This window comes from Diachasmimorpha longicaudata, chromosome 7, assembly GCF_034640455.1.
Source record: "Diachasmimorpha longicaudata isolate KC_UGA_2023 chromosome 7, iyDiaLong2, whole genome shotgun sequence".
Lineage (NCBI taxonomy): Eukaryota > Metazoa > Arthropoda > Insecta > Hymenoptera > Braconidae > Diachasmimorpha > Diachasmimorpha longicaudata.
Genome location: NC_087231.1, coordinates 5,667,707 through 5,695,621, shown reverse-complemented (window position 1 = coordinate 5,695,621; position 27,915 = coordinate 5,667,707). Strand labels below are relative to the sequence as shown.

The window sequence follows — 27,915 nt, the reverse complement described above, 5'->3', positions numbered from 1 at the left end:
TGTTTTCTGTGGTGAAATGTCCGTGTGTTGAATAGACATGTTACCTGAAAAGACACCAGGAAATATTGAAAAAATCTGTAATTTGAACCGAAACTACAAGTGCTTGAATTTGTGACGCTTGTTCTTCGTTTACTGGAGATACTTTTCTTTTTATATTTCGCAAACAGCGAGAGTGGGTTGTGTATATTCGGTGAGTGTTTCACGCATGTTAGAGATTATCGAGAATGACTATCGGCAATGGGTAAAACCCAGTACATCCATATGACGAATTTGAAGATATCTCTGATACAGTTCAATGGGTCTCAATAAACATTTGTCATATCTAACGTACAGATTTTCCTTCGAGATAAACAATTTAGTTATTTGCCCCTAATTATGCATATCATATCGTGAATAATTTCAGCCCATAACTCAATGTAATTAAATATCAATAGACAGAGGTGAGATAAATTACGATTAATTTCTTCTTTTAAAGACGCCAGGATTTTCCGTTACAAAATCTCACGCGGAATATTTAAAAAAAAATCCAAAGATTTATCGTTCTCTAATAGAGAGATGTTGAGCAATAGTGAAAACCAAGAAGAAATCTGAGAATAAATAATAAAAATGAGCTTTTGACCGGAGAAAGATTCATCGACATCTCCAGTGATATATGTCGTTATCGAACCGGTTTGCCTTTCACGGTTGTTTCTTGAACGGCATATAGAATACGCAAGTTGCATATTTACTGGGATCATAGAATGATGACAAAAAACTAGAGGAGGCATTAGCAAGCTATCTGTGAAGTACCGTAGCCGAGTATGTTTTGATTTTAGGGCTTAATATTAATCACATGTATCGTGGCGAACAACTGCACGACGAAAAAAGTAATGTGAGATTGCAAAAAAACGAATTTACCGAAGGAAACATCCATATGGAGAATTTGTTTATTCGAACGACTTGAATTCGATTTCAATTTAACAAATAATTTTTTTTATTTTAGCCCTATCGTTATTTTCGTAAATTACGAGGTCCGATCTTGCAAATTGTGAATTTTAGGTGGTCAAGTACGAGGTACGATCTCGTGATTTACGACTGTCTTCTCGGAGTTTATGATCAATCAAGGGATATTCTTGAGTTAGATCATGAATGCAAAGACATAAAAAATAGTTTACTACACAACAAGTGCGGTAAAGATTTTCTGACGAGTGTGACGGCTGGAAAACGACCCGCAAGTGATTTCCATAATCACACGACTTCGAAAATTTGGACTCCAGGATTTTTCGCACGGAATTTTACATTGCGAGGCGCGTAATTCGTCTCTTACCGCACAGTCATGAAACTGCAAATTGGGTTTTAAATTTCATATTCTATTATTATTGCTTTCTGCGTGACAAATATCAAGGAGTGGTTACCAAATATTTGATCCAATTGAAATCACAAAAATACATTCTCATTAAATCATCCATTAACAGGGTAATTTAATGAATGAATTAGTGAAATGACGGGGAGTAGCTGATCTATGTTACCACGGGCTCAATAAATCGCGATTTCATTCTGTTAGATCCTGATTTTCGGGCTCAGAAGATGGAATATTTTACATCATACTGTTCACAATGTATAATCTGATGAATGTGATTATAATCCTCGCCTGCGGCTCGGATTATGAACCCACATTCGTCGGAAAATACTCCGTAGACCCAATCATGAAATCTATTATTTTCATTTACCGTTCGTTGGAATAACGCCTTCGGAAATTGAATAAAAATTCAATTTTACAGTCTCCCTTGACAAGCCTACAATAGACTCCACTGATGACAAATGACAAAGGTTACAAGGAAGATACGTAATTTTTATTCAATATTTCTGTCCGGGTATTCCATAACATCGAGTAATAGATTGATGACAAAACTGTTCAGTAATCTCTCTGTAGATAAGTCTCTTCCGTTTGATTGAGAGTATTTTCAGACATTAGAATACAAGTAAACGAGACCTATTGCGCGCTTCGCGCGCCCTCTTTAAATTTCCCGCGATAAATACGAAGATGCGACGATTATATTGACTAATGAGGAATCAGTCGTTCGCGTTTTCCAGACATTTCGACTCGAGTTTTCCGGCGAATTTCATTTGGGTACTTGTGCTCTCTTAGAGAGGAATGAAAAATCGTGAATATATTTGCGCTGTACTTATTATTAGTCGGGTGGGGAGACTTCGTTTTCCTCAGTTTTTAGCTCTCTTTCCAGGCTCTCGTACATTTGTTTCCCCGTAGCCTCTTGGCAGTGCCCTGTACTCATACAATCTTCCTTCTGGCCGATGGAATGCACGGTATTACCGGTTCCCCTGTACTCGAGCCTCACGAGATCATGTGCTCAGGAATCTTGATGCTGCGATCCAACGTGCCATCATACCAATACCCATTCTTGATCTCTATTCACGGCTCGTTATGTCATATTCACAATCATTGGTTTACGTTATTAACGTGAGATCAGCGAATTATGAACACTATTTTTTCAATAAAGGATAATAACGTTTCACTGATTGCTCCAGGCGCACAGAAAGGATATAACATCTATAGCCAGTTTCTGCGCAGAAATAATTTTAAAAAAAATAGAAAAAAGTCTGATAGCGGTACTAAATATTTGATTGGACAACACACGTGATTTTTCGCCCGCTTTTTCAAATTCCCTGAAATTGTATGAGATATCCTGGGAACCTTAATACCACAAGAAATTTTTACAAGGAAGAACTGCCATTATTTCCAGTAGATTTTGGCTTTAAGACACAATTTTCATGTTTTTCTTTGGTAATTTTTAGTGAATTTTTCTGCAGGTGATAAGAACTTCATTTGTTCGCAACGAAGTCTTCAGACAGGACCCGATAATTTTGAAGCTCTTAAGACTCTTCACCATTACTATTGAATAAAGTTATTATTTTTAGTGCCCATTACTCAGGTTATTCCTTTCAACGCACCCAGACACAGTTGTTCAAGAATATTTCTTTGGATATGAAGCTTAAATATGTTTAAAAAAGAAATTCAATTGGGCCTTCCGGAGATGATAGTATGTTGCTGGCTTCCTATCTCCTTTGATTTGTCTTGCGACTGTATTTCTTACGGCTAAACGGAGGTCCCGTGTCTCGTTGTCAACTCACTCGCAAATCACTCGCATGTCATTGATCTTTTCTCGACGTTTCGGATTTCAATTTTGGTTTGTCGGCTGTCCTGTATAATAAATCTCCACAATTTTATTTTCTCCTCTTTAGCATATTCTTTGCTGGTGGATTATGAATTTCTCAATGTTACCATCATTCTCACGCTTTAGCACTCCACATGAGCGGTTCAAACTCAACATCAAACAATTCTGAATACTCAGTAGGAGAGCGGAAAAATACAGAGTTGGCTCCGGTGCTCACCACTCTCGGCCCATCCCTCATCTACTACAGTTCCACATAAATATGTTTATGAATGGATTAATTGATTTGGGACCCTCTCGAGACGAGAAGTCTCTCTTTAGGACCGACACAGTCCCAAAAATGATTATTTTCCCTCTGAACGAGACATCTTCAGAGGTCTGTCTCGTCTGGGTCTCGTCAGCCGCTCCAAGGGTGAAATAAATATTACAAATTCACTGATCTCCGAAACAAATTGAACAAGGATTTTCGGTATGCGTGAATCAATAACCACGAAAGGACGTAAAAAAATAAAATAAAGGGCCCAGTAACAGAAAAAAATGAAAGGAGCCCGAAACGAGGGCACAAGAAGGGACCTCTTGAAATATGTGCTCCCCATGTTATTTTTTTTTGTTTATATTTATTTTTTGCTACAAAACTTTATTTTCTCTGGTTCACGGCTGCCGATCTCGTCGAAAGCAAAAGTGGGCACGACTCTTCTTCTCCCACCGTGGAGTCGTTGTGAATCCTATGTGCAGTTGGGACCACGGGCACATAACTTATGCGGTGGTGATGTGAAAGAAGACGAGGAGAGAGTAAGAAAGGAAAAAAAAATAGGGAGAGAACCGCGCGCGACTACGGACAGTGTTATAGACGTGCTGTGTGCTCTGGATGTACGATCTACAGGATACAAGCCGGCACCACACCTCGCTTGGAATAAATTTACATGCGACAGACTCTTCAATGAACAACGAGTATGGTATATACATCCCTTTTTGAACCGTACCTTCCGGCGCCAGACGTTTAACGAGTATATAAAACACAGACCTGACGGCGGTTTGACGGCAAAAGGACTGATAAATGCCTTGTCACGTGGTCATTCAGAATGAGAATAGTTATTAACACCTGGACCAGTCGACGAAACACAAGTGGAATGCAATTTTTGATTTTTACAATTTCATAAATTGGAAGCCGAGCACGGACTACCGTGCCCTGTAATTATAAAAATCAGGGTTGAAGATTTCGAAATTAAATAAGTTCTGAATTCAAATAATCCACCTCAGGCAGCTGTGCACCAATGAGGAATCAGTGTGACAGACTTTCGAGATATCGATAATTATTTAATAATAATATATCACGGGTAACGATAGTCTCGATGTTTGTCCTTTTTGTTCTAGAATAGGGGGTGTTTTGTAAACTGCACTTTTTTGTGCACACTCGCAACGCGCACAAACGATTCTACCCCTTTTCTTTACATAACGTGTCCTAGACACAGCACAACTCGACACGAATATATTTTATGGCTCCGTCTACGAGAACTCTAGTCGCACGAAATGTTCGACGAATTATCGACTTGTCAGTTACACTGAGTATTTCAGTTTAAATTTATATGTAATATTTCGAGACGAGTGCGATGGGGATGTTTGTCCACTCGAAGGGCAGTATTTATTTTTAATGATTAATGAGTTATTTGAATTGAATCCATTCAGTGGATAAATTGAGCCAGGTATCTCTGAAAATTCTTTGAGAATGTCTGGGACCGGATAAGACTGAAGAACATCCCCCAGTCTGATTTCCCAATTAAAATTGCCTCCTTGTAGGATCGGGTGTGTTCCTTTAATTAACTGTGGTACATCCCTCCTGCGTCCCCCCGGCCATTAGTGTCCACTTGACACGTGTCTAATCACTTTCAAAGCCCCTTTCAATCGTGTAATTAATGAGATGTTTTCTAATTAACCAGCAACGCCATTTCTAATATAAGTAGAAAATGGAAATCGAGTTAAATAACATGCCTCATTGAATTCGGCGGCTCGACGTGATCAAAAGTAGAATTGAATCGCGGTGAAAATCTATTTAATCTTTTCATGGATTTGAATCGAGAATCTCCATAAAATACATTCCACGTGACAACATTCAATGGGTTTTAACCAATTTTCTTGAATTTTGACCTTAATAGTTATTTTTATTCCATTTTTAGGGACATTTATATTCAATAATTTCTCTCTGTAATTTTAATTCGAGAATTTACAATTCTTCTTTAATATTGAATCGTGTAGAAACCATATTTAAATAAATAAATTCGCTATTTACTTCAATTAGAATATTTTTTGGAGAATTGTTAAGGTGTTTTTTAAATATTTTTACGGAGTAAATGGGCTATGGCACAGGTCTTCCAAATTTTTAAGTAAATCGTGTCCTTCGATAGTTATACACACTGAATTGATCATGTAGTAAAGAAAACTTGATTGACTGGTCGGCTATAGAGCATAATATATCGCAGTTAAAGATCCTACTTGAAACAGGAATGAAGGCTTCATGCACGAGTGCTTTCGAAGATATACACTGAAGTAGTTTTTCAGACTATTATCAAAGAAAGTCATTATATACAGAGATTATAATCTTGATGTAACTGATATTAACGTAAATCGAGAATTATTGAGATAATTTAGCCGTCATCGTTGTCGTTATATTTTTATTGCGCTCTTAGCTTATTTCTTCAGGTACTTCATCTTGCGTATAACTCATCTTGTGAATTTACGGAATGTCTAGCGATGCTATTTCTCCGAGATGACGTGGACGGTCTTTTTCGAAATAAAAATTTGAAAATCGAATTGCAGACGGATTAAAATCAAATGGCGATTGGTTTCTGGGATTTTACCGCTGTGGGTTTTAACAAAATTGGTGAAAAATCCTAGTCTAATGCAAAAATCTGATCGCCCTCGTAAGCAAAGGCCCATGAATGCTACACTGTGTTTTAGACTTTATGAACCTCGAAGACAGATCTAGAACTGTGTACGGTCTGTAATAATAATGCTGTATATAATAAATGCTGAATTGATAGATCATCTCGGGTATTGAATGCGTGACTTGGATACAAATGGAGTTGGAAATGGAGTTTGAAATGCTGTATTATTCAGTGCAGTGGTGAATGGAAATCCGAGTGTCTCACTACGTTAAAGAATGTTGAATGAAAATGTATTTATTGGTGAGCGAATTTTTAATGCATTCATATTTCATTCACTGCGAATCAGCAATTCAGTTATTGTTTAATTCAAATGGGGGAGAATAAATTACACTTTATAGTTGTAATGCATCACTCTTAGCTACGAAAGTCAGGAAAATGGATCCTCTGGGGGTTCTGCTACGATGAGACATCGTAGCAGAACCCCCAGAGGATCCATGACATGTTCTGCTACGATGAGACATCGTAGCAGAACATGTCAAGGTTTGGTTCACTATACGAGACTAATATATTACAGATATAATGTATTATAATGAAAAATTTTACAAGGAAGAAATGGAGATGTAATCAAATGGATGTCTCACTTAATCGAGTGTGAAATCAGCGGTGATCCAGCTGATTTCAACAGCCCACGATGCCATTCAAGGTTATACGTGTAAAGCGGTTGGCAATTAATTGATTTCTCCCGCTGTGTTAACTTTTGTTCAACACGTGGAAACGATTGAATTTATTTTTATCGCTGTTCATGTTTGTATCAATCTTTTCGACTCAGCCCACACGAAAATTCCTGGAGGAATTTCCATCACAACCCGCCCAAACGTTTGGACACACTTGTCCTATGGTTTTTTTCAAAATTCCCCCAGCGTGATTGATTTAATTATGTATCTGGACATATTTATTTCCCCATCGGTGGTAATTTATATCAACACTTTTGCCTATTTGGTGTTTCTCCGAGGCGTCAATTACCAGGAAATATTACTTGTGAAATAAGTTTCATATGTCTCAATTTTCGAGGGGGCTGACTGATAGAAATCTATTTTTTTTCTAATGTTTCAATTTCGTCTTCGTTTCGAATTATAAAGCGAATGAAGAGTGATGGGAATGTAGATGTTTAGGAAATCATCTGGAAAATATTCAAGTCCTTTTTGAAAATCAGAAGAGCGAGAAAGTTTCTTTTTTAAACCCTCAGTGAAGGGTTTAAATTTGTAAAGGAAATTACTTCGATCGAGGTCAGTACAGAAAAAAAAATCCAGAATGCAAAGGAATGCATCTGAAAATAATGATCTTTCAATTCCAACAACATTTTAACAACATTTTTAAGGAACTAAGTGTCATTTTTTTCTTTATCTCCCGGCGCATCCATTTCCCTCAGAAGCTTTACACGGGGCACCCTCCGGAGATCGTGTATTTTAAAAAAACCCTCGGTAAACATGAGACCTAAGACACACCTTAGAAGGGTCCCCGTGACAATCGTGCACTCTCTCTAAATCTAAACCCAGTCGGTTTTCTCCGGCACTGGACACCTCTGCACTCGTGAGTCATCTATATCTTCTTGCGGCATTAATCACCGGAAAAAGGGAAAAGAAGAGGCAGATGAACGAGGGAGAAAGTGCGTGCATCATCCGTCCCCCATTTTTTTTACGTTTCAAGGAGATGCAGGCACCTTCTGTAAAATGCTGACACAGTTTGTTTCTTTTTTTCGGAAATATTTCATTGGTTTCTACGTATGGGTCCCTAATTTCCAGGAATATACCACGTATTTTGACAAATCTATTACCAACTTATTGATGATCCTGGATGTTAACTGCCTCTTTCATCAAATTTTGTTGAATTAAAAAATTTGGTCTACATTTTCCGCAGCGAATTTCGTAACATTTTAACATTCAAAATTCAAAATTTAATCCTGATGTTCCTGAGATTTATAGAATTTTTGTGAATCTCCCGTAAAATCCAAAAGTGAATTTTTTTCGAACCATATACCTGTGTGAATTTAAACAAAATTTGTTTTTCCTGTCGCGATACTTTGTTTTTATTCTGTTATCGAGGCTGATCATTCGTCCCAACTCTGTATGTCTCGCATCTCATTTACAGGGACGTGAATAACCATTGGGATGTGGCTTGATTCTCCATTCCCTAAAAATCTACGGTTCCTCGAACATTTTCACACTCATTCGGTAATCCTTTCATCAATAACAGTCCGACCAGAACAACGTGAAGCAGACGCTGGTAAATGCACCTTATTTGTCTCAGCCCCACCCACGAAGACGATAGACGAGTTTTACTCTGAATTACTTGAGAAAATCTTAATTCTCGCACACTGACAACACGTTAATCACGATAAGAGAAAAATGATAAATAGTTAACTTTCGTTGTTCTCAACGAAACTTTGAACCCCAGTAATTCAATCAGCCTACAATTGTATAATTTGTGGGGGTAGTGATTACGGAGATTATATCGAAGACGTTATTGATGCTCTTGATGGAGGGGTTTGTCATGTTGTTAGGTGAGCAGATTGATATGGATCAACGTAGAATGGTTTTGACTGATATTGACGCATCCTCGAGCCACAAGAGACAACAACCACCCACAGCTATCACGATGGGTTTTCGTTTGATCAAGCGATTGCATAGCGGAAGGGTCTTTCATATCTGATTCTGGGATCATTTTTGTCTTTAGATCAAATCCTCCAGATGAATAGTTAGAATTATTAGATCCAATGGGGGACAAGTTTCAAAATTAAAATTGTACACTTCGTATCGGGTGCGGAAAACAAGTTTTTGGCTCGTGGCATTATATCACTATAAACCCCCCACGATCAACAGGCGATTTTCTCACGAGTATGGAACAGTATTTTTAATCACGCTGAGCGACATAATAACCTTCCGCCACATTGCGATGAATAAATTTATTCGTAACGAGTGCAGAAAAGTGAATTTTGGCGCGAGGAAGGCACCAAATTAAAAACCTCCCTCCATGATTATTATGTTTGCGTATCGATCATTACTCTTGTTAAATTTCACTGAGTGAAATAAAATTGATAATCATTGAATTGAATCAAGAATTTCGAAAATCGGTAGAGCAATAATCCCGAAGGATCATTGCCGGAAGGCGCCGTGGTTCAACCCTCAACGAGATAATTATCGTTATTACGATGATCGGTCCGGTTACACTCCGAAATGGAAATAAAACTGCATGAAATTATATTCGGGTAGTCTCGTTCATGCCCATACGTATTATTTTGTCGGTTAACTAGGCTGGAAGGGGGGGCATTGGAGGATAAACATTTCAGGCCCGTGAGTGCCGCGTGTGCCCTCCAGACAAAATTATGCGGTTGATTATTATCCAGTGGGTAACCCACATGCTGTATTCCCTGTCCTCTTTTATTCTCAAGACTTCTCGAGTCATTTTGGCGACGATTAATACTCGTCAAGCTGTCGAGTAGATCTAAAAAAAAGCCTTCTCAGGTAGGATAAGCAAACATGATTTTCGTACCGCACTATTATTAAACTATAAAATCAGAGTAGCTCCGTCAGTTAATATTACTTTTCAGGTTGATACAATTCAATCTGGGGGAAGTGTTATCAGAGGCACGATCTTAATTATTCTTAGAGGAATCCTGGCAGAGTAAAAATGCATTAATGACGTGATACTTTAAGAAAAACGACTAATAGCCAAGTTTATAATTGGCAGCCAATTATTAATTTCTCAATTTCACAAACTCTTTGGAGATATTTTTCAGACACATAAAAATGTTTGGATGAAACGAAAATTTGTCTAGATTTGAGATGAACAGGGATAAACACTTTATTTGGTGCTTGGAATTTAAATAAATTTTCATTTTGGAGTTTTAAATTTATTTGTTCCAGTGATTGAAAATTTTCTGCAAAAAGTGTGTAATATTGAAACCCTTGAACAGTAATTGGTGTCAATTATTTAATTTTTTTTGTTGACTGGAGAAATCATATTCAAAACCCTTCGCTGCTGAAAACTTCCTCTTATTAACAAGTACACCGTTAATCGTAAACGAGCCGCGCCTTTGTCATCAATATAAACGCTCCATCCCCGTCCTTTACCGAAGAACCGGAGGGAAATGATGATATCATCTGTACAGCGCTGTACAAAACGAAAGGGAATATCTATCTCATTATAATATATTATGAACAATGATGCTCTAGATACTCAATTAAGTGGCCCAAAAGACCAGCGAAAGCGATCTCGAGGGGCTCACTAAACCGATGATCAAATAAAAAAATGTGCTAAAAAAAGTTGGGTTGTAAAAAAGCCAGAACTCACGACGGGGGTTCTTATTGGCTGAACAAAAAGTAAAAGGTATATCATTTGTCATAATCAGAGAAATCATTATGTAGCAGATTGATCGAGTTAGTTCTCTAATCAAGACAGACATCGCGTGTCAAAGCAATCGGAAAATAAATGGAATCGATTCGCGGCTGATTTGAGCCTTCACACTCTATTATGGGGAATATTATGGTGGAGCCTTACTACACATGTAGCAGCTGTTTCGTGAACACGAGATGTTGTGGTAAAAAAAGCGTTTCTTCTACTGCGGATACCAATAGTCTGAGCACTGCATCCAATTTTGGGCCCAATTCTTCAATTTCCGTCTATTAATTTTAATTATTCTGTCAATTCCCCGGGATACGCAGAATAATAATTAAAAAATAACTTGAAAATTAGTTATTAAATTAAGAAAAAGTCATTTAAATGATGTGCAAAATATAAGAAAAAATATAAGAAGAATAAGAATAAGTAATTTTATCGAGTAGATTTTTTTTCGGATCGACACAGGATCTTTGCTGAAGTGGAAGTGGTGCTAGGGTGAATATTTATTGGAATCCTGCTGCCAACTTCCCTGTTCTAATACCGTAATTCAAGTTCAATGAAAATCTAATCACCTCCCCCCTTCCCCCCAGAGATGAAAAGACCCTTTTGAGTATTCGCATTATATATAAGAGCTTCATTCAACTCGTATACGAATTCCTTTAACTTTCTCATTCCCGAGCCCTCTCCCTACCCCACCTTTCGCTATTTAATCATCAATTGAATTCAGAGATGAGTCGAAGCGTAAAGAAGACTTGTTCGTTGGAGTGGCAAGGGTGTATCTCAACTCTCTGTTAATTGAATTACGAAAGGGGTCGTTGGGAGATCGTCGCAATATTCAAAAAGCACTTTCCGCGGGCTCCTCTCTGATGTCTTCGAGGGCGGCGGATACGAAAAAAAATGAAAACCCAATACAATTTCACAATCAAATTTGCTTTAAGCTACATCCAAGATAAAATATGATTGCAGTGCGGATCTTTCTCGGATGGGCTTTTAAAAGTATTTCACCAGACGTTCTTCATTTTTTTCTTCTCCTTTCATGATCTCATTAACCTTGCTGGACTCAAGTGCAGTGCTGCACTTTCATGCGACCCACCGTAGGGATTAAGATAAAAGTATTCCATTAACAGCCCTCTGAAACCCACACTTCCGTCTGCCTTTATCTCTCTTCCTCAGAATTTTTTTCTTCTCGTAAATATGTCAAAGCGTGAGGGTTGACGTTATCAGGAGGGAGAGAATTTTCTAAGTGAAAATTCTTGCGAGGCCTTCATGGCGCCGGCTAATCACCTCAGCTACTGCCTTGTCCAAGGTTCTTGTTACAAAACTGACAACGTGTTGTATACGGATAAGACTGCCATTGAGAGGAGCCATCACAGGTGAAATTTCTTGTCCTGAAATGGGATGACGGGCGAGCTAATGCCGAAGACGGAGAAAAGAAAAACCGGTGGCAATGGGCGATCGGGGTAAAAACCAATGTTGAAATTTTACACACCTTTGTCAACATTTTTCAGTCCCGGAACAATATCTACATCTTTTGTACACGTTGTTCCGTCTCCGAAAAATGTCCACCAATGGTCATAATATGGGTATGGGCTCCGTACATTTTTTTTGCTGCGATTTGGCCACCGGAGGTAACAGGTGATTTTCAACTTTTTCCAATCGTATGACACAATAATTGAATACTCCCGATGGCTCTCATTGCCAACGCCCTTTACTGGCCCCAAACCATTTCTTTTCGTCAAAAACCCTATTCTGCTTCGTTCGAACCTGAAAGGCGACCAGACACTGCTACATTCATTGAACCAGAGTCAATCCCTCTGATGTTCAGTCTCAGTTGAATTTCGTGCTCACCCCTCGGTCTGTTGAACACGTATTCCTTCCTTAAACATTTTTCCAAAAAGCACACAATCCTTCCTGATGGCTAACCCAGATGCTACCCCGTTACTCAACTGCACCTCCATTTTCTGTTGACAGATAGAGAAAGAATTCCGGAAATAACATCAGACGCGAGGAGCAAGGGGACAGGGAACGAGTCACAGATTAGCCTTGCACTTGAGGATAAAGAGAAATCCAAAAATAGTATCAACGAAATAGCTACAAAAGTTGGATAAATAGTAGGCGTCTTGACGATAATCAATCTTCGGGTTCTGCATATCCTGAAGGGCCGCCCAAAACGTAGATAATTCCGAGGAGCATCCCCGAAGGAACGTGATCACATGTAATCCACATGAAGTCGGATGCTGGCATAGTATAACCGAGAGAAAAATATCTTGCGAAGAGCCGATAGCATGACGCGGCTGTGTAACCCATGCAGATCGGCATTGAACTCGCCTCTCAACTGGATCGATCGATTATCAACCAGCTAATGACGATGCTAGCCCTAGAGCGTGATGATATGGTTGATGATCATCCCCGGTACCCTTCAACGACACATAAAACTGATGATAAAAACTTGGTGGATTTGGGGGTGGTGGTGGTGGCTCATTGTCCTCCCTGAATATGCAGGTATCATTCACCAATGCGATTGAACCTGGGGCTGTAGTTGTTTGTAATAGCAGCTCTCCTGAACTACTTCTTCTTGCCTCTGTCCACAACATTGCCCTCCAATAGCCATCTCAAGTCAACTCAGCTCATGCACTATCTATGTATATGTGTATGTGTGTATCTATGTGTTTTATGTACTAATTCTACTGTATTGGTTGTACGTGAGACATTCGTGCGCGCGTCCATGTGGCCCGACACGAGAGTCAACCGACCAAGTGGCCCGAACCGCGCCGGAGAAGAGGAGAACCGCGCGGCACTCGTTCAGTAGTTTCTCGGACGCCGCACCGGCATCATCCAAACTCCGATGAACCGAGAGAGAAAGAAAAAGATAAATTCTGATCAGTTGAAAACCTCAAGTGTCTGTCTCAGTGTCTACCCCATTTGATATGATTTTACAATCGTAGGATTTTGCATCAAATATTTTCATCGCACAACGATCGCAATTATTTTCAGCGACAATTCACCCGATGCTATCACTTATGTTAAGGGTGGTTTAAAACTGTCACATAGATATCACTTCAATGACATTATAGTCGATTGGTTCAATGATCTGTGTTATCTTGTTGGCATTTTCAACGACACGCGAGTGAATTATCATTAGTGAATGACAACAAGTGTTGTGATGTTGTGAGTGAACATGTGTGAACGCTGAATGAGAAAAGGATCGAACTACCACGTGATCATAGTCTGATTGTTTGGAGGAATAGTCAAACAAAATCATCAACAATTGATTGTAAATATTTTTTCGTCATATTTGATTCATATTGAATGCACTCATACGGTATAACACGTTCAGTGTAAAATGCGAAGAGAGGAGCGAGGAAGAGGAAAGAAGAAGACCCGTTAAGGCGAAACAAGGGACGTGTCGGGACGGTTATGTTCTTGCGATTGATAGAGGAAGATCGGTTTTAATGAAGTGAGAGGGACAATATCAAGTGCAGTATCTGTTGGCTAGACAGGCGGTGGATGTGCGAGGTCGTTGGAAGGTAACTGGTAGTCGAAGACGTGTGCACTGTGTTGTGCACCAGCCCCCTTCATCTATATACAATTGAAGCATTGAAAAAGGTGGGATAGTCACTCAGAATGTACTTGTGGACTAGGAAGTCGTCAGTGCTGTTGGAACAGAACCACTCATCATAATGATCTGATTAGATTGAAAATTAATTCATTAAACAGCTGAAAATTCATTAGATTTTCTCAGAAACTTCATCGGAGATCGTTGAACATACTGAGAAGAGTGATAAAATTTCCTCTAATGGAATATCAGCTGGGATCATTCGCAGTGTTTCGGGTATCCTAAGCGGAGTTCTCGCCTGTCTTCATCAAATTTATTGTATCAATGAAAATTTGTAAGTTGACAACCGGACATCGCAATAATGCGAGAGCCGAGAAAAAGACGGATTCGGTTGTTCATCAGCCGACGGTGTTGGTCACTGTCATTTTATCCTGGATGTTATTGTATTGCGGAAGGAGTAATACGGAGAAAAAATACTTCGCGATTTCTCTTCAATGATAATTGTTAATAGCTGTCCATATCGCGATGATTTGCACAATTAAAAAATTGTAACTTTTCGGAGAAGTTGATTGAAAGTGATTAATACATATAAAGAGATAAAGAAGGAAAAATAAAGAGTGTGGATGAGAGCGTCATGCCCGGTGAGATCGATACGGGCGGGCCAAGGGTGCTGCATCGTAATCCCAACTGTTCCAAATCACTCTTCACTCAGGTGGAGGATAACACGGTGCAGCCCGCTGAATATGAAAATACTGGTATCCAATATGGAACCACTTGCTGGTATGGATTATCGCGAGAATCCTGGCAAGTGCAGAAGAGAAAGAGAAGAGAATGGAGACGCAAACGATTGTCAGATAAGTCGATCGTTGCTAACGAGAGCAATAATCTCGAGGAGAGGCATCAGGAAGTCATGGATTGCCTTCATGACAGGGAGACAGAAGTATCAGACAATCGGCAGGATCATCAAGATTCTGTTGAATCACAGTGGAATCCTCACTTTCGCCTGGGCCCAGTGGATACGGCCCAGCGTGAATCTCCAGAGTCTTCTGAGGAGTCTAGTCAATGTTTTTCATCATCCAATAATCATAGATACATGAGTATCAGCTCAAATGAACAATTTAATGATCGATACAGAGTGATTAATACGTGGTTTGTTAATTCACGTGACAATTCATCGGAGTGTAAATTTAATTTTGAAAGGAGAAAGACTAAATGGCCATTGAAGAGGCATTTTTATCTCGAGTGTGTGCTATTATTGCTGCTTATTGTGATTGGACACACGAGGGTAGTGAAAACGAGTTTAAGGATAGCTACTGTTGGTACGTTGTTCGGGGTAGTCGGAGGGGCTCCGATTGACGTTGACGCTGGCATTCGGGCCGAGAGGTCAGCCAATTTGTCGCACATCACTGGGGCATCGAGAAAAATACGAATGTACATTAAAAATCGGCATCTTCAAATACTGCCAGATGGTACTGTCAATGGATCCAACGACGATACATCGGATTACAGTGAGTAGATGATTTTTATTATGATATATGTATATTTTATTCGCGACAATCAACGAATCCAATCTCCACATCACTCTGATTGATCAATTAGTAAACAAACTGATCGCGTTACGTAGACTGTCGTTTAGAATTGGCGAATTTGACGATAAAGAACGATTGGAACGCAACGGGGCGGTCCGATCCAAGAATACACTGGTTATACTAGCGCGCTCCATTAACTAGTCCACGGATGCATCCCAGCAATACACAGTTGTTCGCACGGCAAGTGTCTTTTTACTCATCCTTCTCACATTCAATACAACACATGGTTGTTACCACATGGTGGTGATTTTATTTTACCACAGTGTGGGCTCAGTCAGCTGTTCAATCGCTTGACTCGCAATAGATGCAATCATTCATTGATTATCAATTGATCCGAAATTGTTTCATCCTTCGCTTCATTTGATTCTACCCTGGTAGAGTAAGTGGCTGAAGACGAAATTGTATTTTCCATTTGTCTCATTACTTCGTATTCTAGAAAGAGCTATTGTCCATTTGAAAATGGATCAAATGAACACCTTGGAACCTTACCAAAGGCACAGGTTGATCACTGGCGGCAACTCACAAACTAGCAAGTGGGCAATACCGGAATAGCGTGACTACTTTAATCTCGGCTAGTCTCTTCAGATAATTGAAGTTAAACATTCCGGGTAGCGGCGACGACAGGATCCCTCGCTGGATCAATCATCGTGGAATCCAGCCTATACTAGGCATTTACCAAGCTATATCAGGTTGCAATGTACTCGGTTGCCTTCTAGATCGAACGCGCTCTTCTATCATCTTCCACCCTCTTTTCTCTGCCCCTTTGATTTCCGTACCACCTGGTTCATTTCAGAGATATCATTGAATTCACATTCTATCGGGATGTACGTTTCAACATCAAACATCATTGCCGATCGAAACTATGAAGAATCGTTGGGCTTAACAAGGTATCGGTAATTAACATTTTTCCAAATGATGATCATCCACTGGGAGTCGTACTGATTGTGATCAGGGATGTTGATTCGTACTATTCACCTATCAAAGGCAATTTGACCGACTTATTTCCTGGTATACGTTATGCGCCAGGAAATTGAATGGAACATTCACGAGTTATGTTGGTAATCGGCTTGTTAGTTTAACTTCTTGCACCATTCGAATGTTGTTGATGGTCATCAAGAAATCGTCATCCTAGACGTGATCTCTTTTGTTGCCTTATAGGAGACCGTCACAATTTTCGATAAAAGTCTGCGCCTCCGTCTGTCCAGGGAGCGAGTGTGCAGCGGTATGTTTCTGCAGCTCGAGTGAATCCATCAATTACCGCAATCGTGACAGTTTATGTGAAGAAACCCGCCAAACAACTGTCGCTCGACTTCACTCCAAGATGAAAATTAGATTTTTATCTTTGAGAAATGATTCATTCGCGGAATTCATGATATATTCAATCAATCATTCCGGGGGAATTTTTTGACAAATTGAATTGTTTGGAGTAATCGCGGATGATGTCCTTGCGCAACTGAACTTTATGCGGAGAAAACAATTACCAAATTTTTCGGAAAGAATTGTAGGAATTTTCAGAAGAAATTGAAACAAAAATTACAGTGTCGTCTGGTAAAATGATTAATTGTTTTGCAACTTCCCTTAAAACTCAACCAATTTTTCTCACAACTACAACTATACTTTATGCTATGCTCCATCATATATTTTCCCACTTTACTGTGCTCGCACAGTAATTTTTCTCGTACATTTCTCTCCACACTGAACACGGAGAAATGAATGCCATTTTACAATGTCAGATAGGACACTACGAGTATCCAAATGGTGAATATAAGGTATAGCGGTTGGCTATTGAGAATTGAATGTGTAGTTTATCAACCCAGCATTATAATATGTGATTAGCCAGAGCCGGAACTCAAGGCGGCAGTTGAGTTCAAAGGGTTATGGGCTTACAACCGACGCATCACGTAGCATCGAAGCCACTATCTTCATTCTACTCCTCCCACTTCAGTTTCCTTCAACGAAGTTTCTTTCGTAAAAATATATTCTCTAACCTGGATGGAAGAGAACACGTATACTTCATGCAAGAGCCAGCCTGCGAATTACACCTGGTCACGCGATTACTGCTCTTAATGCGACTTTTCACTAGGAGCGTAACACACTAGGGAGGTCGAGGAAGAACACATGGTGAAGGATTCTCATTGAAACCGATGTGGATCCGGCATGTCCGATGGTAGGGAGTTTAATTAATGGTATGAAGATTCAATCCGGAGATACAATTTTCTAAGTAATTTGATAGATGAATTTATAGACATATCTGGAAAGTCTTTTTTCATAAAAACCCGCGTTTTAAGTGGACTAGTGTTCAGTCAATAACATCCTCTCGATAACGCCAATGTATCGCACTCGCAATTGGTCGAAAAAAAGAACGTACAGATATATATATATATATATATATATACATATACATCCCGGGTACATTAAACTGTACAATATAATTGTATCAAAGATAATAACGACTTTACACGAATGCGGAAACGTGTGATGCCAATGCTGTGGGCGTGAATTTAACAGATAAAACCATAGTCTTTCGCGGATACACGAGGGGTTATGTGTGCTCTGTAATACTTGAGTGTTGACCTACCTCAATTGCCGTGGTAATAAACCATCTCGTGTGGAGTCTGCATCCCTGGAACACACACGCTGCTACATGAGAAATAAAACGGGCCAACTGATCCGCTGCTTCATCCTGGGGAAAAGAAAGAAAGACAATTGAAATTTCTGAGGGAACGAAATTTATCAATCTCATTCATTTTTCTATTGTGCCATATGCTTGTTTTATCTCCACTTGTTCCAGATCTCGGATTATGACCGCTTTTTTATCATTCTCCTACGCAAATTATGGTAATACTGTAATCTTTGGTTTTATCTTATCTCTTGGCGCGTTTCCGAATTCTCGGGATATTGGCAAATTGCCCTGATTACATTCATTCAAGTACACGGAGTGAAATATTCAGTTGAAGTTACGGAAGTCAAATTTGCTTACCGATTACGGAAATGGTTTGCAAAATTGAAGTGACGATGTGATAATTTTTTTTTTTTAATTCAGATCTATATTAGCGAACGCTCCGAAAAAAAAGTGTAGCAGTCTCTGCATTTTCCTGATTAAATTCCGTTATCGAAAAATTACTACACATTCGGGTATTAGTGCCTTCAAAAGAATCCATGAAAATATTCAATGAGAATTGATTATTTTCTGTCGTATGTTCATGAATAAAAAATGGCTTCAGAAAAATATTTTCTATTCATATCTCGACAAGAGCTAGTTTCTATTCACGTCTGTTGTACCGTGGCAACTGCAACCCATGAGATAGAACCTAGTCTAGTGATTAATCCGACCCGTTGTAATTGAAATATCCCGGACGTCCGTGCGCCATAAAACGAAAGAGATGTTCAACCATAAATTAGTTGAAAATTTGGTATTCGCCCTTATCTGTACTGTTCATTCTTATAACTCATAATCATTGGCTTAGTGTAAAGCTCTAATTTTCTTAAATCATGACTGATGCCTCTGACAGGAGGATCGATAACCTCGACCACGGGAATCAATTGAACAATCTGGCCGCTCCTACGCACTCTGCGACTTTTCTCATCCTCCGGTTCATTTGAAGAGGAACCTTCAACGTGGGAATAAAAGGGTGATACATTACCCAACTTGACAACACGAGCACAATCAATTTCATAATAGTCACGGCACATTTGTATTTCGAACGGATCGGGTTGAAAAGGTACAACTGGTGAGATCGTGTGTGGCATTGATCAGATGAAAAAATAAAATCACATGTATCATTCGGTTATGTTAACGGAGGCTTCAATAGGAAACGATTGATTTTCGTTATGACTCGTGAAGGCTCGCGATATGCTCGTCAATTTCGATGTATTGAACTTGTCGATCTCGCAAATTGATTTTTGACGTTGATTTCTCTTGATGTGTGATTTCAAACGATCAACACGCGAAGAAGAAATCATAGTTTTTTTTTTAATTCAGATAATCATCATCATACAATAAATGAGAATAAAAACAAATCTCTTAGTAAATCATTATTTGCTCGTCCGAGGGCAAGAATCTGTGCGCAATTAGAAATAGACAGTGTCACCCTTCGAAATTCCATGTTTATTACTTTTATACAGAACGCAAATTAATTCTGTACGTGAAATAGATAATTGGGCGAAACGTAGTCTTGCGTATGGAAATCCCCTCGTAGCGCAACAGCCTTGTAGGCAATAACACACACGACATGAGCCTTATCACTGTTACGACCAATTAATATGGCATAAAGTGCACAGCTATGCAATTCCATAAGCACAGTCTACATAGTTGCAACTTTGTTGATAGCAGCTATGAAGGGGTCTGATAAAATCCTATTAATTGGAAGATTATTTACTTCGGTGCTTTTTTTTTAATTGACATATTTTTTATTATCTTTAGTGTATAACTAACTTTATATACTAAAACTTTCATTGTTCTTCCTTCTTTTAAATCTCAAATCATTCTAGTGAATGAAAATACTGAGTCACTTGTTGACTGAATGTGAATTATTACGCGAGTCGTAGGAGGATTCAGTGTCAATGTCATTGAAATAGCGTGTGCACCTCAAGACGTGAGAATGCCATTGTGCCAATGCCTTCATGCCATCTATCACGTATCCAATTATGTGACGTAGCTGATTCAGTCAGAAAAATTGCATAATTTTCCGCGAGCTGACGGCGCGTGTTGTCTCGCGCGCTCGTACGTGACCAAATAATTATATGATATATAGACGTATGTGAGGCATTTAAAAGCCGAGTCAATGACTATGAACATAGAAATGTCCATTAAATTAATTTGAATTGAAATTTCAAACAGGTTTTTCGGATGAAGCTATATTCGTCCGTGAATTATATCTCCTTAAATCTACTTAAGTAGGCGAACAAGAGGACAATAGTAGGAGTGATCGTAAATTTGTTGATGTCTCTCTCTTCTACCCCTTCTCCACAGTAAATGAAATAAAAAATGTCTACGAAGTACATGTGGTGTACGTGACTTTTACCGAAAGAATCTCAGATGATTTATTACAAAGAGAGATAAAATCATGAATCCTTGTGGCAATTCTGAGCATGTTCACTGATTTTATCCAGTGATATTGCGTGCACTTCTTAATTTAATTTTTTTTCCCCGCTCAAAATACTTTTTTTGCTGCAGAAAAAATTGCAGAGCAATTAAAAATGATATTCATTATCAGACAGTGGGTCTCATCAATTCCGTGTATGCCTCCGTTCAGTGAACTTTAGCGTGCTTGGCCTCGTTCGTTCGATCGATAAGTGTCAAGCGATTGAACTCGTTGAACGTAACGGAAGGGAAGAGTGGTATCAATGAAGCCGGCTGACCCATTGATTCTGTCAAACAGTTATCAGCACTCTTGCCCTTCATTGATCTCTTCCCTGGCCATTTGGCTCCCGGATCCAAAACGGCGATCATAACGTGTGAGGAACTTTTACGGGTCCGTTCAAAGGGGCGGGATCAACTACGCGATGAGAATTATGTGGTGAATTAGTTGGTGAAGTTTTCAATTAATTGATGAATCCCATTGTTGAAATATCTCCATTTAGTATTCGGAGAAATTAATTGGCAATTAGCGACTGAATTGTAATGAATACTTGGTAATTCTCTCGTTAAGATGCCTTCGAGGTGAACAATATTTGTTCGACACCTGGCTCGACAGTCCGTATTTATGAAATAAAAAGAGTAATAAAATTTTCGGCTGATAATAACTACTTGCAATTTTCACGTAACTTTGGAATTGAGTATTCAAAATGAATGAATTACTTGTTGAAATTAACCAGACAGTTTCCCCCGCGTATCACGTTTCACCAATAAATAATCGAGTAAATCTATCCAGCTGGCGTGCCCTCGTCCCCCAAATCGTAAAGCAAAAGACGGCTTATGATGTCACGAAGGCCGAGAGGCCGGCGTGTATGTGCAAGGGAAAACGTGAAGGGTGTGACAAGTTACGCCCGGTTGGATACTTAGGTACTTTGGAAGATAGAAGGCCTGATCGTTAGTCAGGGTATTACGCATGCCATCATACGAACCACCGGAATATCCTCCCTCATCGGAATAATTCGCCACGATTGAAGTCCCTCTGGCGCCTGTTGGATCTTTCAGAAGGTGTAGAATTTTGAGAATTAAAATAACAGTAAAATACGGAAAGTTATGAACATTTAGAGTGGGATGAAGAAAAAATAATCCGCTTCTCCCTGATTCTATCTTCAAATCAGAAGAGAATCCTATTGTAACTTAGCTGCTTACTTTTACTCCACCCATTGACATGTCCCATAACCTTCACCATAATTTTGATTTTTAAATTTTTCGTCTCATCAATTACCTCACGTGCATCGTCTCCATTTTGAGACGTGGATCACGGGTGAATATTGAATGTGATTCTCTCATGCTATCACAAAAAATACAAAATCTCCTGCTGGGATCATTGACTCTGTCCAATGATCAACGCGTGGAGTATAAGTGAACAGCCTTATCAGCCTATTTATCCTGCGTTCATGTCATTTGTGATGTGTAGAACGTACACCGTAGGCGTACATTACAAAGCAACATTATGCTCCCTAGGATATGTCACCGACAGAGTCAATGCTTAGAACGTCTAACACCCGAGAAGGGGATTAGAAATTTCCCATTTATCATCTTACGTGCTGAATATAACAGCTATCACAACATTCTCACGTCTAGTCAACAGAATGAAGGAAGTGGAAAGCCTTATGACATGGAATCTGTCAAAACAATTGACAAGAACACTCCACCTCTCTAGACGTAAGCATCATCAAGGGTCACGAAGAACTTCAGTGTACAATTATTTTATTTTACAGCTTCTGTACGTATAATTCCCAGATGTGCGATAAACGTCGTAGAAAATATGAGGGGGGGATTACGGTGGGCAAAGAAGGGAGAAAAATGGAAGGAGAGAGTGACACGCGAGTGCCCATTGGCATTCAGTATCTCTAGTCCATCATCGACATAAGCTGTACAAGACTCACGGGAAGACATTTGTTACCTTCATAGAGGCATTTTTCCCTTCGGCTCTCATCTTCCACATGTAGCCACCGGATTCAACTCGGTTGTCCACTTTTTCGTATCACGGCCGCCCTCAAACTGCGCTCAAACTAACGAGTGAACGGACCTCTGGAAATTTTTTTTTCGAACTATTTACCCTGGGGAAATATCACAAGCGTTTGTCTCGCGCCTTAGATACGAAAAAATACTCATTATGATGTGAATGTCAGGAAGAAGTTAATGTACCACAGTCCATTACGTCCCGCAACTTGCCGAGTTTATTTAATGAAAATTTCACTAAGTGGAAGACATGATGGTTAGGGCTGTGGCATCTACTTTGATACCTGGAACGTACTGACGTCGACAGATATTGTTTGCTAAATGCCCCGAGAGCTTCAGTTTTACGGTGGATATGAACGCGCCGTGCGAGCCTGAAATTCCGTCGTTACACTGGTGGAATAAAAAAATGAAATTGCAGGGACGGTTAACTGGTCATTTTCAGAGTGACGTTTAACTCGATTCAGACAGAATAAAATCATGAAACTTCACATTCCAAGAAAAAATCCAATCAAATTCTGTATTTTTTAGCAGGAGAGAAAAATGTTTACGAAACTCATTTGGAGTTTCAATTAAATCGGGAATATTCAGGGCCAATTGGAAAGTTAAGAAATTTTGCAATTATCCCAAAGATGACGACAATTTTTTGGTGAGGCGACAAAAATTTAAGGTACGAGTGAAATTAAATGAATGAATTTAACGATCCTGAACAATATCGCATTCTCTACTTTTGCTAACTGATCAATGATACCCTTGAACTTTACTCCCTCCACTTATTATCACCCGCTACCTTCCACCCTCAAGTACTCCAAGTAATCAAGTGCTTATAACAGCCAGCGGAAAAGTCTCGGTCTTCTCGAAAATTTTAATCAGAATTTTGACTCGTAACCAGAGTGTCATTGCGCTGGTGATCGCAAAAGTCGAACAAGTAGAACATGCGGTTTAGATCGTACTTCTGGGTTTATTGCGCAATGTGGTAACATGACCTGGACAGCAGAATCATCGAAGACATTGGTCGTTCGCGATGCGAGAGCCAGAGATGAAGTCGAAGTTGACTTATCGTGGGACAATTTATTTCTTAGCAGATGGAATATGACAGATGTTTATGATTTTCTAATATACATGTGCAGTTTGCCTCAAAGTGCTCACTGCTACTTTCGAAATTAGCATCGTTAGATCACACATCTGTAACGGATTCTGCAGTGTAGTTTGCGGAAATCATTTGTTCGAGATGACTAACGTTTATTTGTATCCGATGTTTACTCATTCCTGAGAGGATCTAATTATAATCGACTGACCAGGTGAATGTGATCGAATTATCCGAGTGAATAGAATGACATACTCTGTCATTTTTTTTGTGGCAAATTTTGTTATCAAGCTTTTGGGAGAAATCCAATAACATAAGGGAGATGTCAGATATTTAACGTGAATTTTTATAGCTCTCATCGTCCCCCTCGCCTCCCTCAACAAAAAAACTGTCCATGAACTACTCCTATTTCCCCTTGAGATCAAAGACATTTATCAAGATGTTTATTGTAAAGTTACAGTGACTTATGTCGTTTTTCCACTTTGCCACTGAATCCAATGCCGTATTCTTGGAAATCGGTGTTTCGAACTCCGAGACGACTCAATGAAATTAACTTGGACCAGTTGGGGAATATCAGAATTTAGTGGGACAGTTGATCTTCAACTGCGGTAGTAAATTTCGGTCAGAATTTTCATTCTATTTTCAGCTGCACACTTAAATCGAGCCCAAATTAGCCCTCCCCCGCAATCACAGACTACGAATTTTCCCCAGACGTGGGGATTCTTAACGCTTAAATAAATTGTATACAAATATTGGGAATTATGCCAAGAAAATTACCAGAACACCGAACTCATCATATTTGCAACATTCTTTGTTGTTTCGCGTTGAAGTGTGATCCTCTCTAACTCCGATAAAATCACGGTAAATGGGACATCTCAAAACTCCTCGAGCAAGATTACCGTACCAACTTGTCTCTCTGTGTGCAGATCTAATTATGTCACAACAAATTTACTCACTTACATTTCGTTACATCGTCAAAAATTCCCACCAGAATTATCGTGAATATCCACTAACCAGGCAACTTTTACTTCTGAATGACCAAGCAGCGAGCCACAAGCTCTCGTTTATTACGAAGATTAAGACGTCTTCACCACACGAAGAGATTTCAAATCAACGATTCTGGCGCCTTTCATCCTCCCTCCCTCTCCCTCCATGATTTTTTATATTCTTTATTTCCTCTCATTTTCATCTCTGCGAATGCCCACGCGAGCATTTCAATTTACATACTTCCGATAACTTTTTTTCAAGGATGAACATAAATTTTTGGATTGTCTCGTGCTGTTATTTAGAGGATAGCCCAGATTGGTATTAGGACCCCAGCACAGTTGAGAAAACACGACAGGAGGAAAAAACAATATATAAAAATAAATGTTTGAACCCCAGGGATGTCTTGATAAACTTCGCTACACGGCCATAAACCACAGATCTAGTTTTCTTTTCTTTCTTTAACCCCTCGTGCTCACAATTAATATGTTTATTCTTCCACTTTGCTCAAACGTCTCATCAATAACAGACGAAAAGGAGAGATGACGTATTGAAACTGTTTTTGTACAAACGGGAAACTGAAGGGACGTTGAAAATTTATTGGGAAATCGGAGGAACGCTAGAAAATCTATAATGGAAAACTACAGCCACGTGGCTTTGATTTTCTCGTGAACACATAACATAAAGTTCTCGAGTGCGAGAGCTCAAGTGCGTCGTTTCGTTTACAACTTCTTGGTGTACTTCGAACGAAGTGGAATTATCTCTCAACCAGTGGTATATCTCAACCGGCGAATGGTTTCAGCACTTGAGTTAAAAGGTGTGGTATTTCAAATGAATGCGTCGCACAACAGAGGGAATTTTCATGAATGGACCCTGAATTTGATATAAATATCAGAGCAAGTTTTACCGCATTATTCAGAGCAAATATCAGAGACATTCGTCCGTTTTTATAGAGAAAATCTGGAGGTGCTGAAACTCAGGGGGTATCAGCCTTGTCGGAGGGTTGATCTTGACCTCAGTGCGATAATCGGCGGAACGGAAGTGAGTGCTGAGAGACAGTTATATCACGCTTAAATTATAGGCGACCTGTCAGTGAGGTACTGATCTGTCGATCAGAATACGTATAATCGTAAAAAGAGGAGGGAAAATTATTCAACATGCACAAGTCAATTCAGGTGTGAAATTGCCTAGTGAAAGTTGTAGTAATAAAGATGAAAATAATCAATGCGTTTGTCCTTTTACATCTAGTGTTCAAATTTTCGAGAGTATGTGTTTTAATTTTTCCAGTGATGCTGCGAGACTTCACGGAATAATACTTTCAAGAAATACTTTGGTCTCCATCTTAATTAATCCTAGATTGGTTACCGTGTGAAGAGAAGGACGCGCGCACCGTTTTTCATAAATGACTATAAATTACTTGCTCGGAAAAATTCGGGAAAAATAATTTTTTCAACTACAGTGTCTGGGAAACTGTAGTGTCTCCGAAACAACTTAATTTGCAAAATAGCGGAAGGAAAAAAAATTATTTTCGACACCGAAGAGTGACTTCAGACCCCATGAGGTCGTAACACGAGTGAAAAAGTTTCCGCTACGCTGGATATAACCGGGCAAATCATTCGAGCATTTAACGATGGAGAAATTTTGTTTATATCATGCCCTAATACCCCCGAGAAAAAATACAGTGGCACTCCCCATTGCAGAACTCATATCCGATGATCAATCACTTCCCACGATTATTTATTATTGAGCGCCAACAGTCACAATAAATATTCTTTCATTTTCTTTTATCTTATGAAGAAGGTAAAGAGATGAGGTAAACAAAATTAATAGAAAAACTAGGTGAATTTATTATTAGTGTAAAAATGTGACGGTCTATTAACTCATCCCTGTTTCAAAACTCATCCCTCCACGGTATAGAATAATCCTGTTATATTAAAACATGATTAATTCCGTCCATTAATATGTTACCCGATCGCTCCTAAGTAGATAATGAACTCACTGGATTGAATACAAGAAACACGTTTCTCGAATAAAGAGCTAAATGTTTCTCCTAAGAGCCGATTTTTCTCGTAGTATAAAACGGTTCTAACTCTGATGAAATAATAGAAGCCTCGATTTATAATCAGCTGCACTTCCTCAGTTCTTTGGAGTATCTAGGTTATTCACCTGGTAAACATCAATTTATTTTTTGTGGACAACTTTTCGATTGAGAACTAGCGTGAGAAAAACTTGATGAAACGAGAATTAACCACAGGAGTAAACCGCAGTACGATTCAAGTTTGCCATTCAAAATCGAGACTTCGTTCTCAGATGGCCAAACAGCCCTATCTATTTATCTATTAATTTTTGTAAAGGAGAAAAACAAATAGGAGGGGAAAGTTGCTCTGCAGATTTTACTTTTTACCGATATTTTTTTATTGCCATTCAATTTTAATATTATTTACGTCTATGCAAATTCATGCGAAGATACTCTTCGATGTGAAAAATGTCATTATGTTACTGAGAAGCTCAACTCAGAGATGGGTCATCTTATCGTGTGTTATTACTTCGCCCCTGAATTCTAAAACCTCTGGCAAATTTTACCCTAGCGGTACAGTAATTGTTACTCCAGCGGAGCAATAATTTTCGTCTCATCAGAATAAAACTTATGTAACCCAGAATAAAATAAAATTATCATTAATTAATTTCTGCTACATTTCGGGACCTAAATGAGGTAGAAATGACCCACACAAGGATAGAGTAATTTTTATCAAAAATTTCTCACCATACGTTCGTGTAAAAAGACAACGAATGGCTTCAATTCAATTAGTTCTTCACACCAGATGGTAAAAAATATGAAAAATGATACGCTCGACGTCGGACTCGGTATCTCATGAAATTGAGATTAAAAAAATCCCCCCATCCCCCCGCCGGTCCGGCCGTTTCAGCTATCGTACCATCCCAGGACCCCAATTCTATTGGAACTTCACCCTGAGAGTTGTCCGCCGTGATTGTTAATCTCCACCGAATGAAATTAGTCTCCACATTAATGGCCGGGTGCTCAACTGTGATTATCCGTGATGCGAATTTATCGCGGAGAAAGCATTGGTTCCAGAATATTCCAGTGAAACATAAACTGATGGTGTTGGTGAACGTGTGTCGCATATAAAATTA

At 39.1% G+C, this 27,915-nt stretch overlaps 3 protein-coding genes across 3 annotated transcripts in view; 1 reads left to right on the top strand and 2 right to left on the bottom strand.

Annotated features, from left to right (window-relative positions):
* LOC135164244 (85/88 kDa calcium-independent phospholipase A2) overlaps positions 1-27,915 on the bottom strand; it is a 72,590-nt gene that overhangs the window by 24,301 nt on the left and 20,374 nt on the right. The window contains exon 3 of the mRNA XM_064124412.1: positions 18,174-18,278. The gene's annotated coding sequence lies outside the window, so the exon portion shown is untranslated. The remainder of the gene's footprint in view (positions 1-18,173; positions 18,279-27,915) is intronic.
* The window catches only part of LOC135164245 (uncharacterized), a 56,486-nt gene that overhangs the window by 11,736 nt on the left and 16,835 nt on the right, over positions 1-27,915 (top strand). Inside the window, exon 2 of the mRNA XM_064124413.1 lies at positions 12,422-15,514. Coding sequence (XP_063980483.1) covers positions 14,641-15,514 — 874 coding nt within the window. The 5' untranslated portion in view covers positions 12,422-14,640. The remainder of the gene's footprint in view (positions 1-12,421; positions 15,515-27,915) is intronic.
* Positions 11,730-12,485, bottom strand: LOC135164256 (uncharacterized). Its single transcript, XM_064124430.1, has 2 exons — positions 12,299-12,485; positions 11,730-12,214 (listed from the first exon to the last, which is right to left on the bottom strand). Exons 1-2 carry the CDS (start codon positions 12,406-12,408, stop codon positions 11,932-11,934), a joined length of 393 nt encoding a protein of 130 aa, XP_063980500.1. The 5' UTR covers positions 12,409-12,485; the 3' UTR covers positions 11,730-11,931.

What these genes read in the sequence shown, in the direction of transcription:
- LOC135164256 (XM_064124430.1), bottom strand. Translation starts at nt 12,408, where the DNA reads ATGGAGGTGCAGTTGAGTAACGGGGTAGCATCTGGGTTAGCCATCAGG. An exon ending in CGTGTTCAACAGACCGAGGG is followed by an intron (nt 12,215 to 12,298) that starts GTGAGCACGAAA and finishes GTCGCCTTTCAG; the next exon opens with GTTCGAACGAAGCAGAATAG.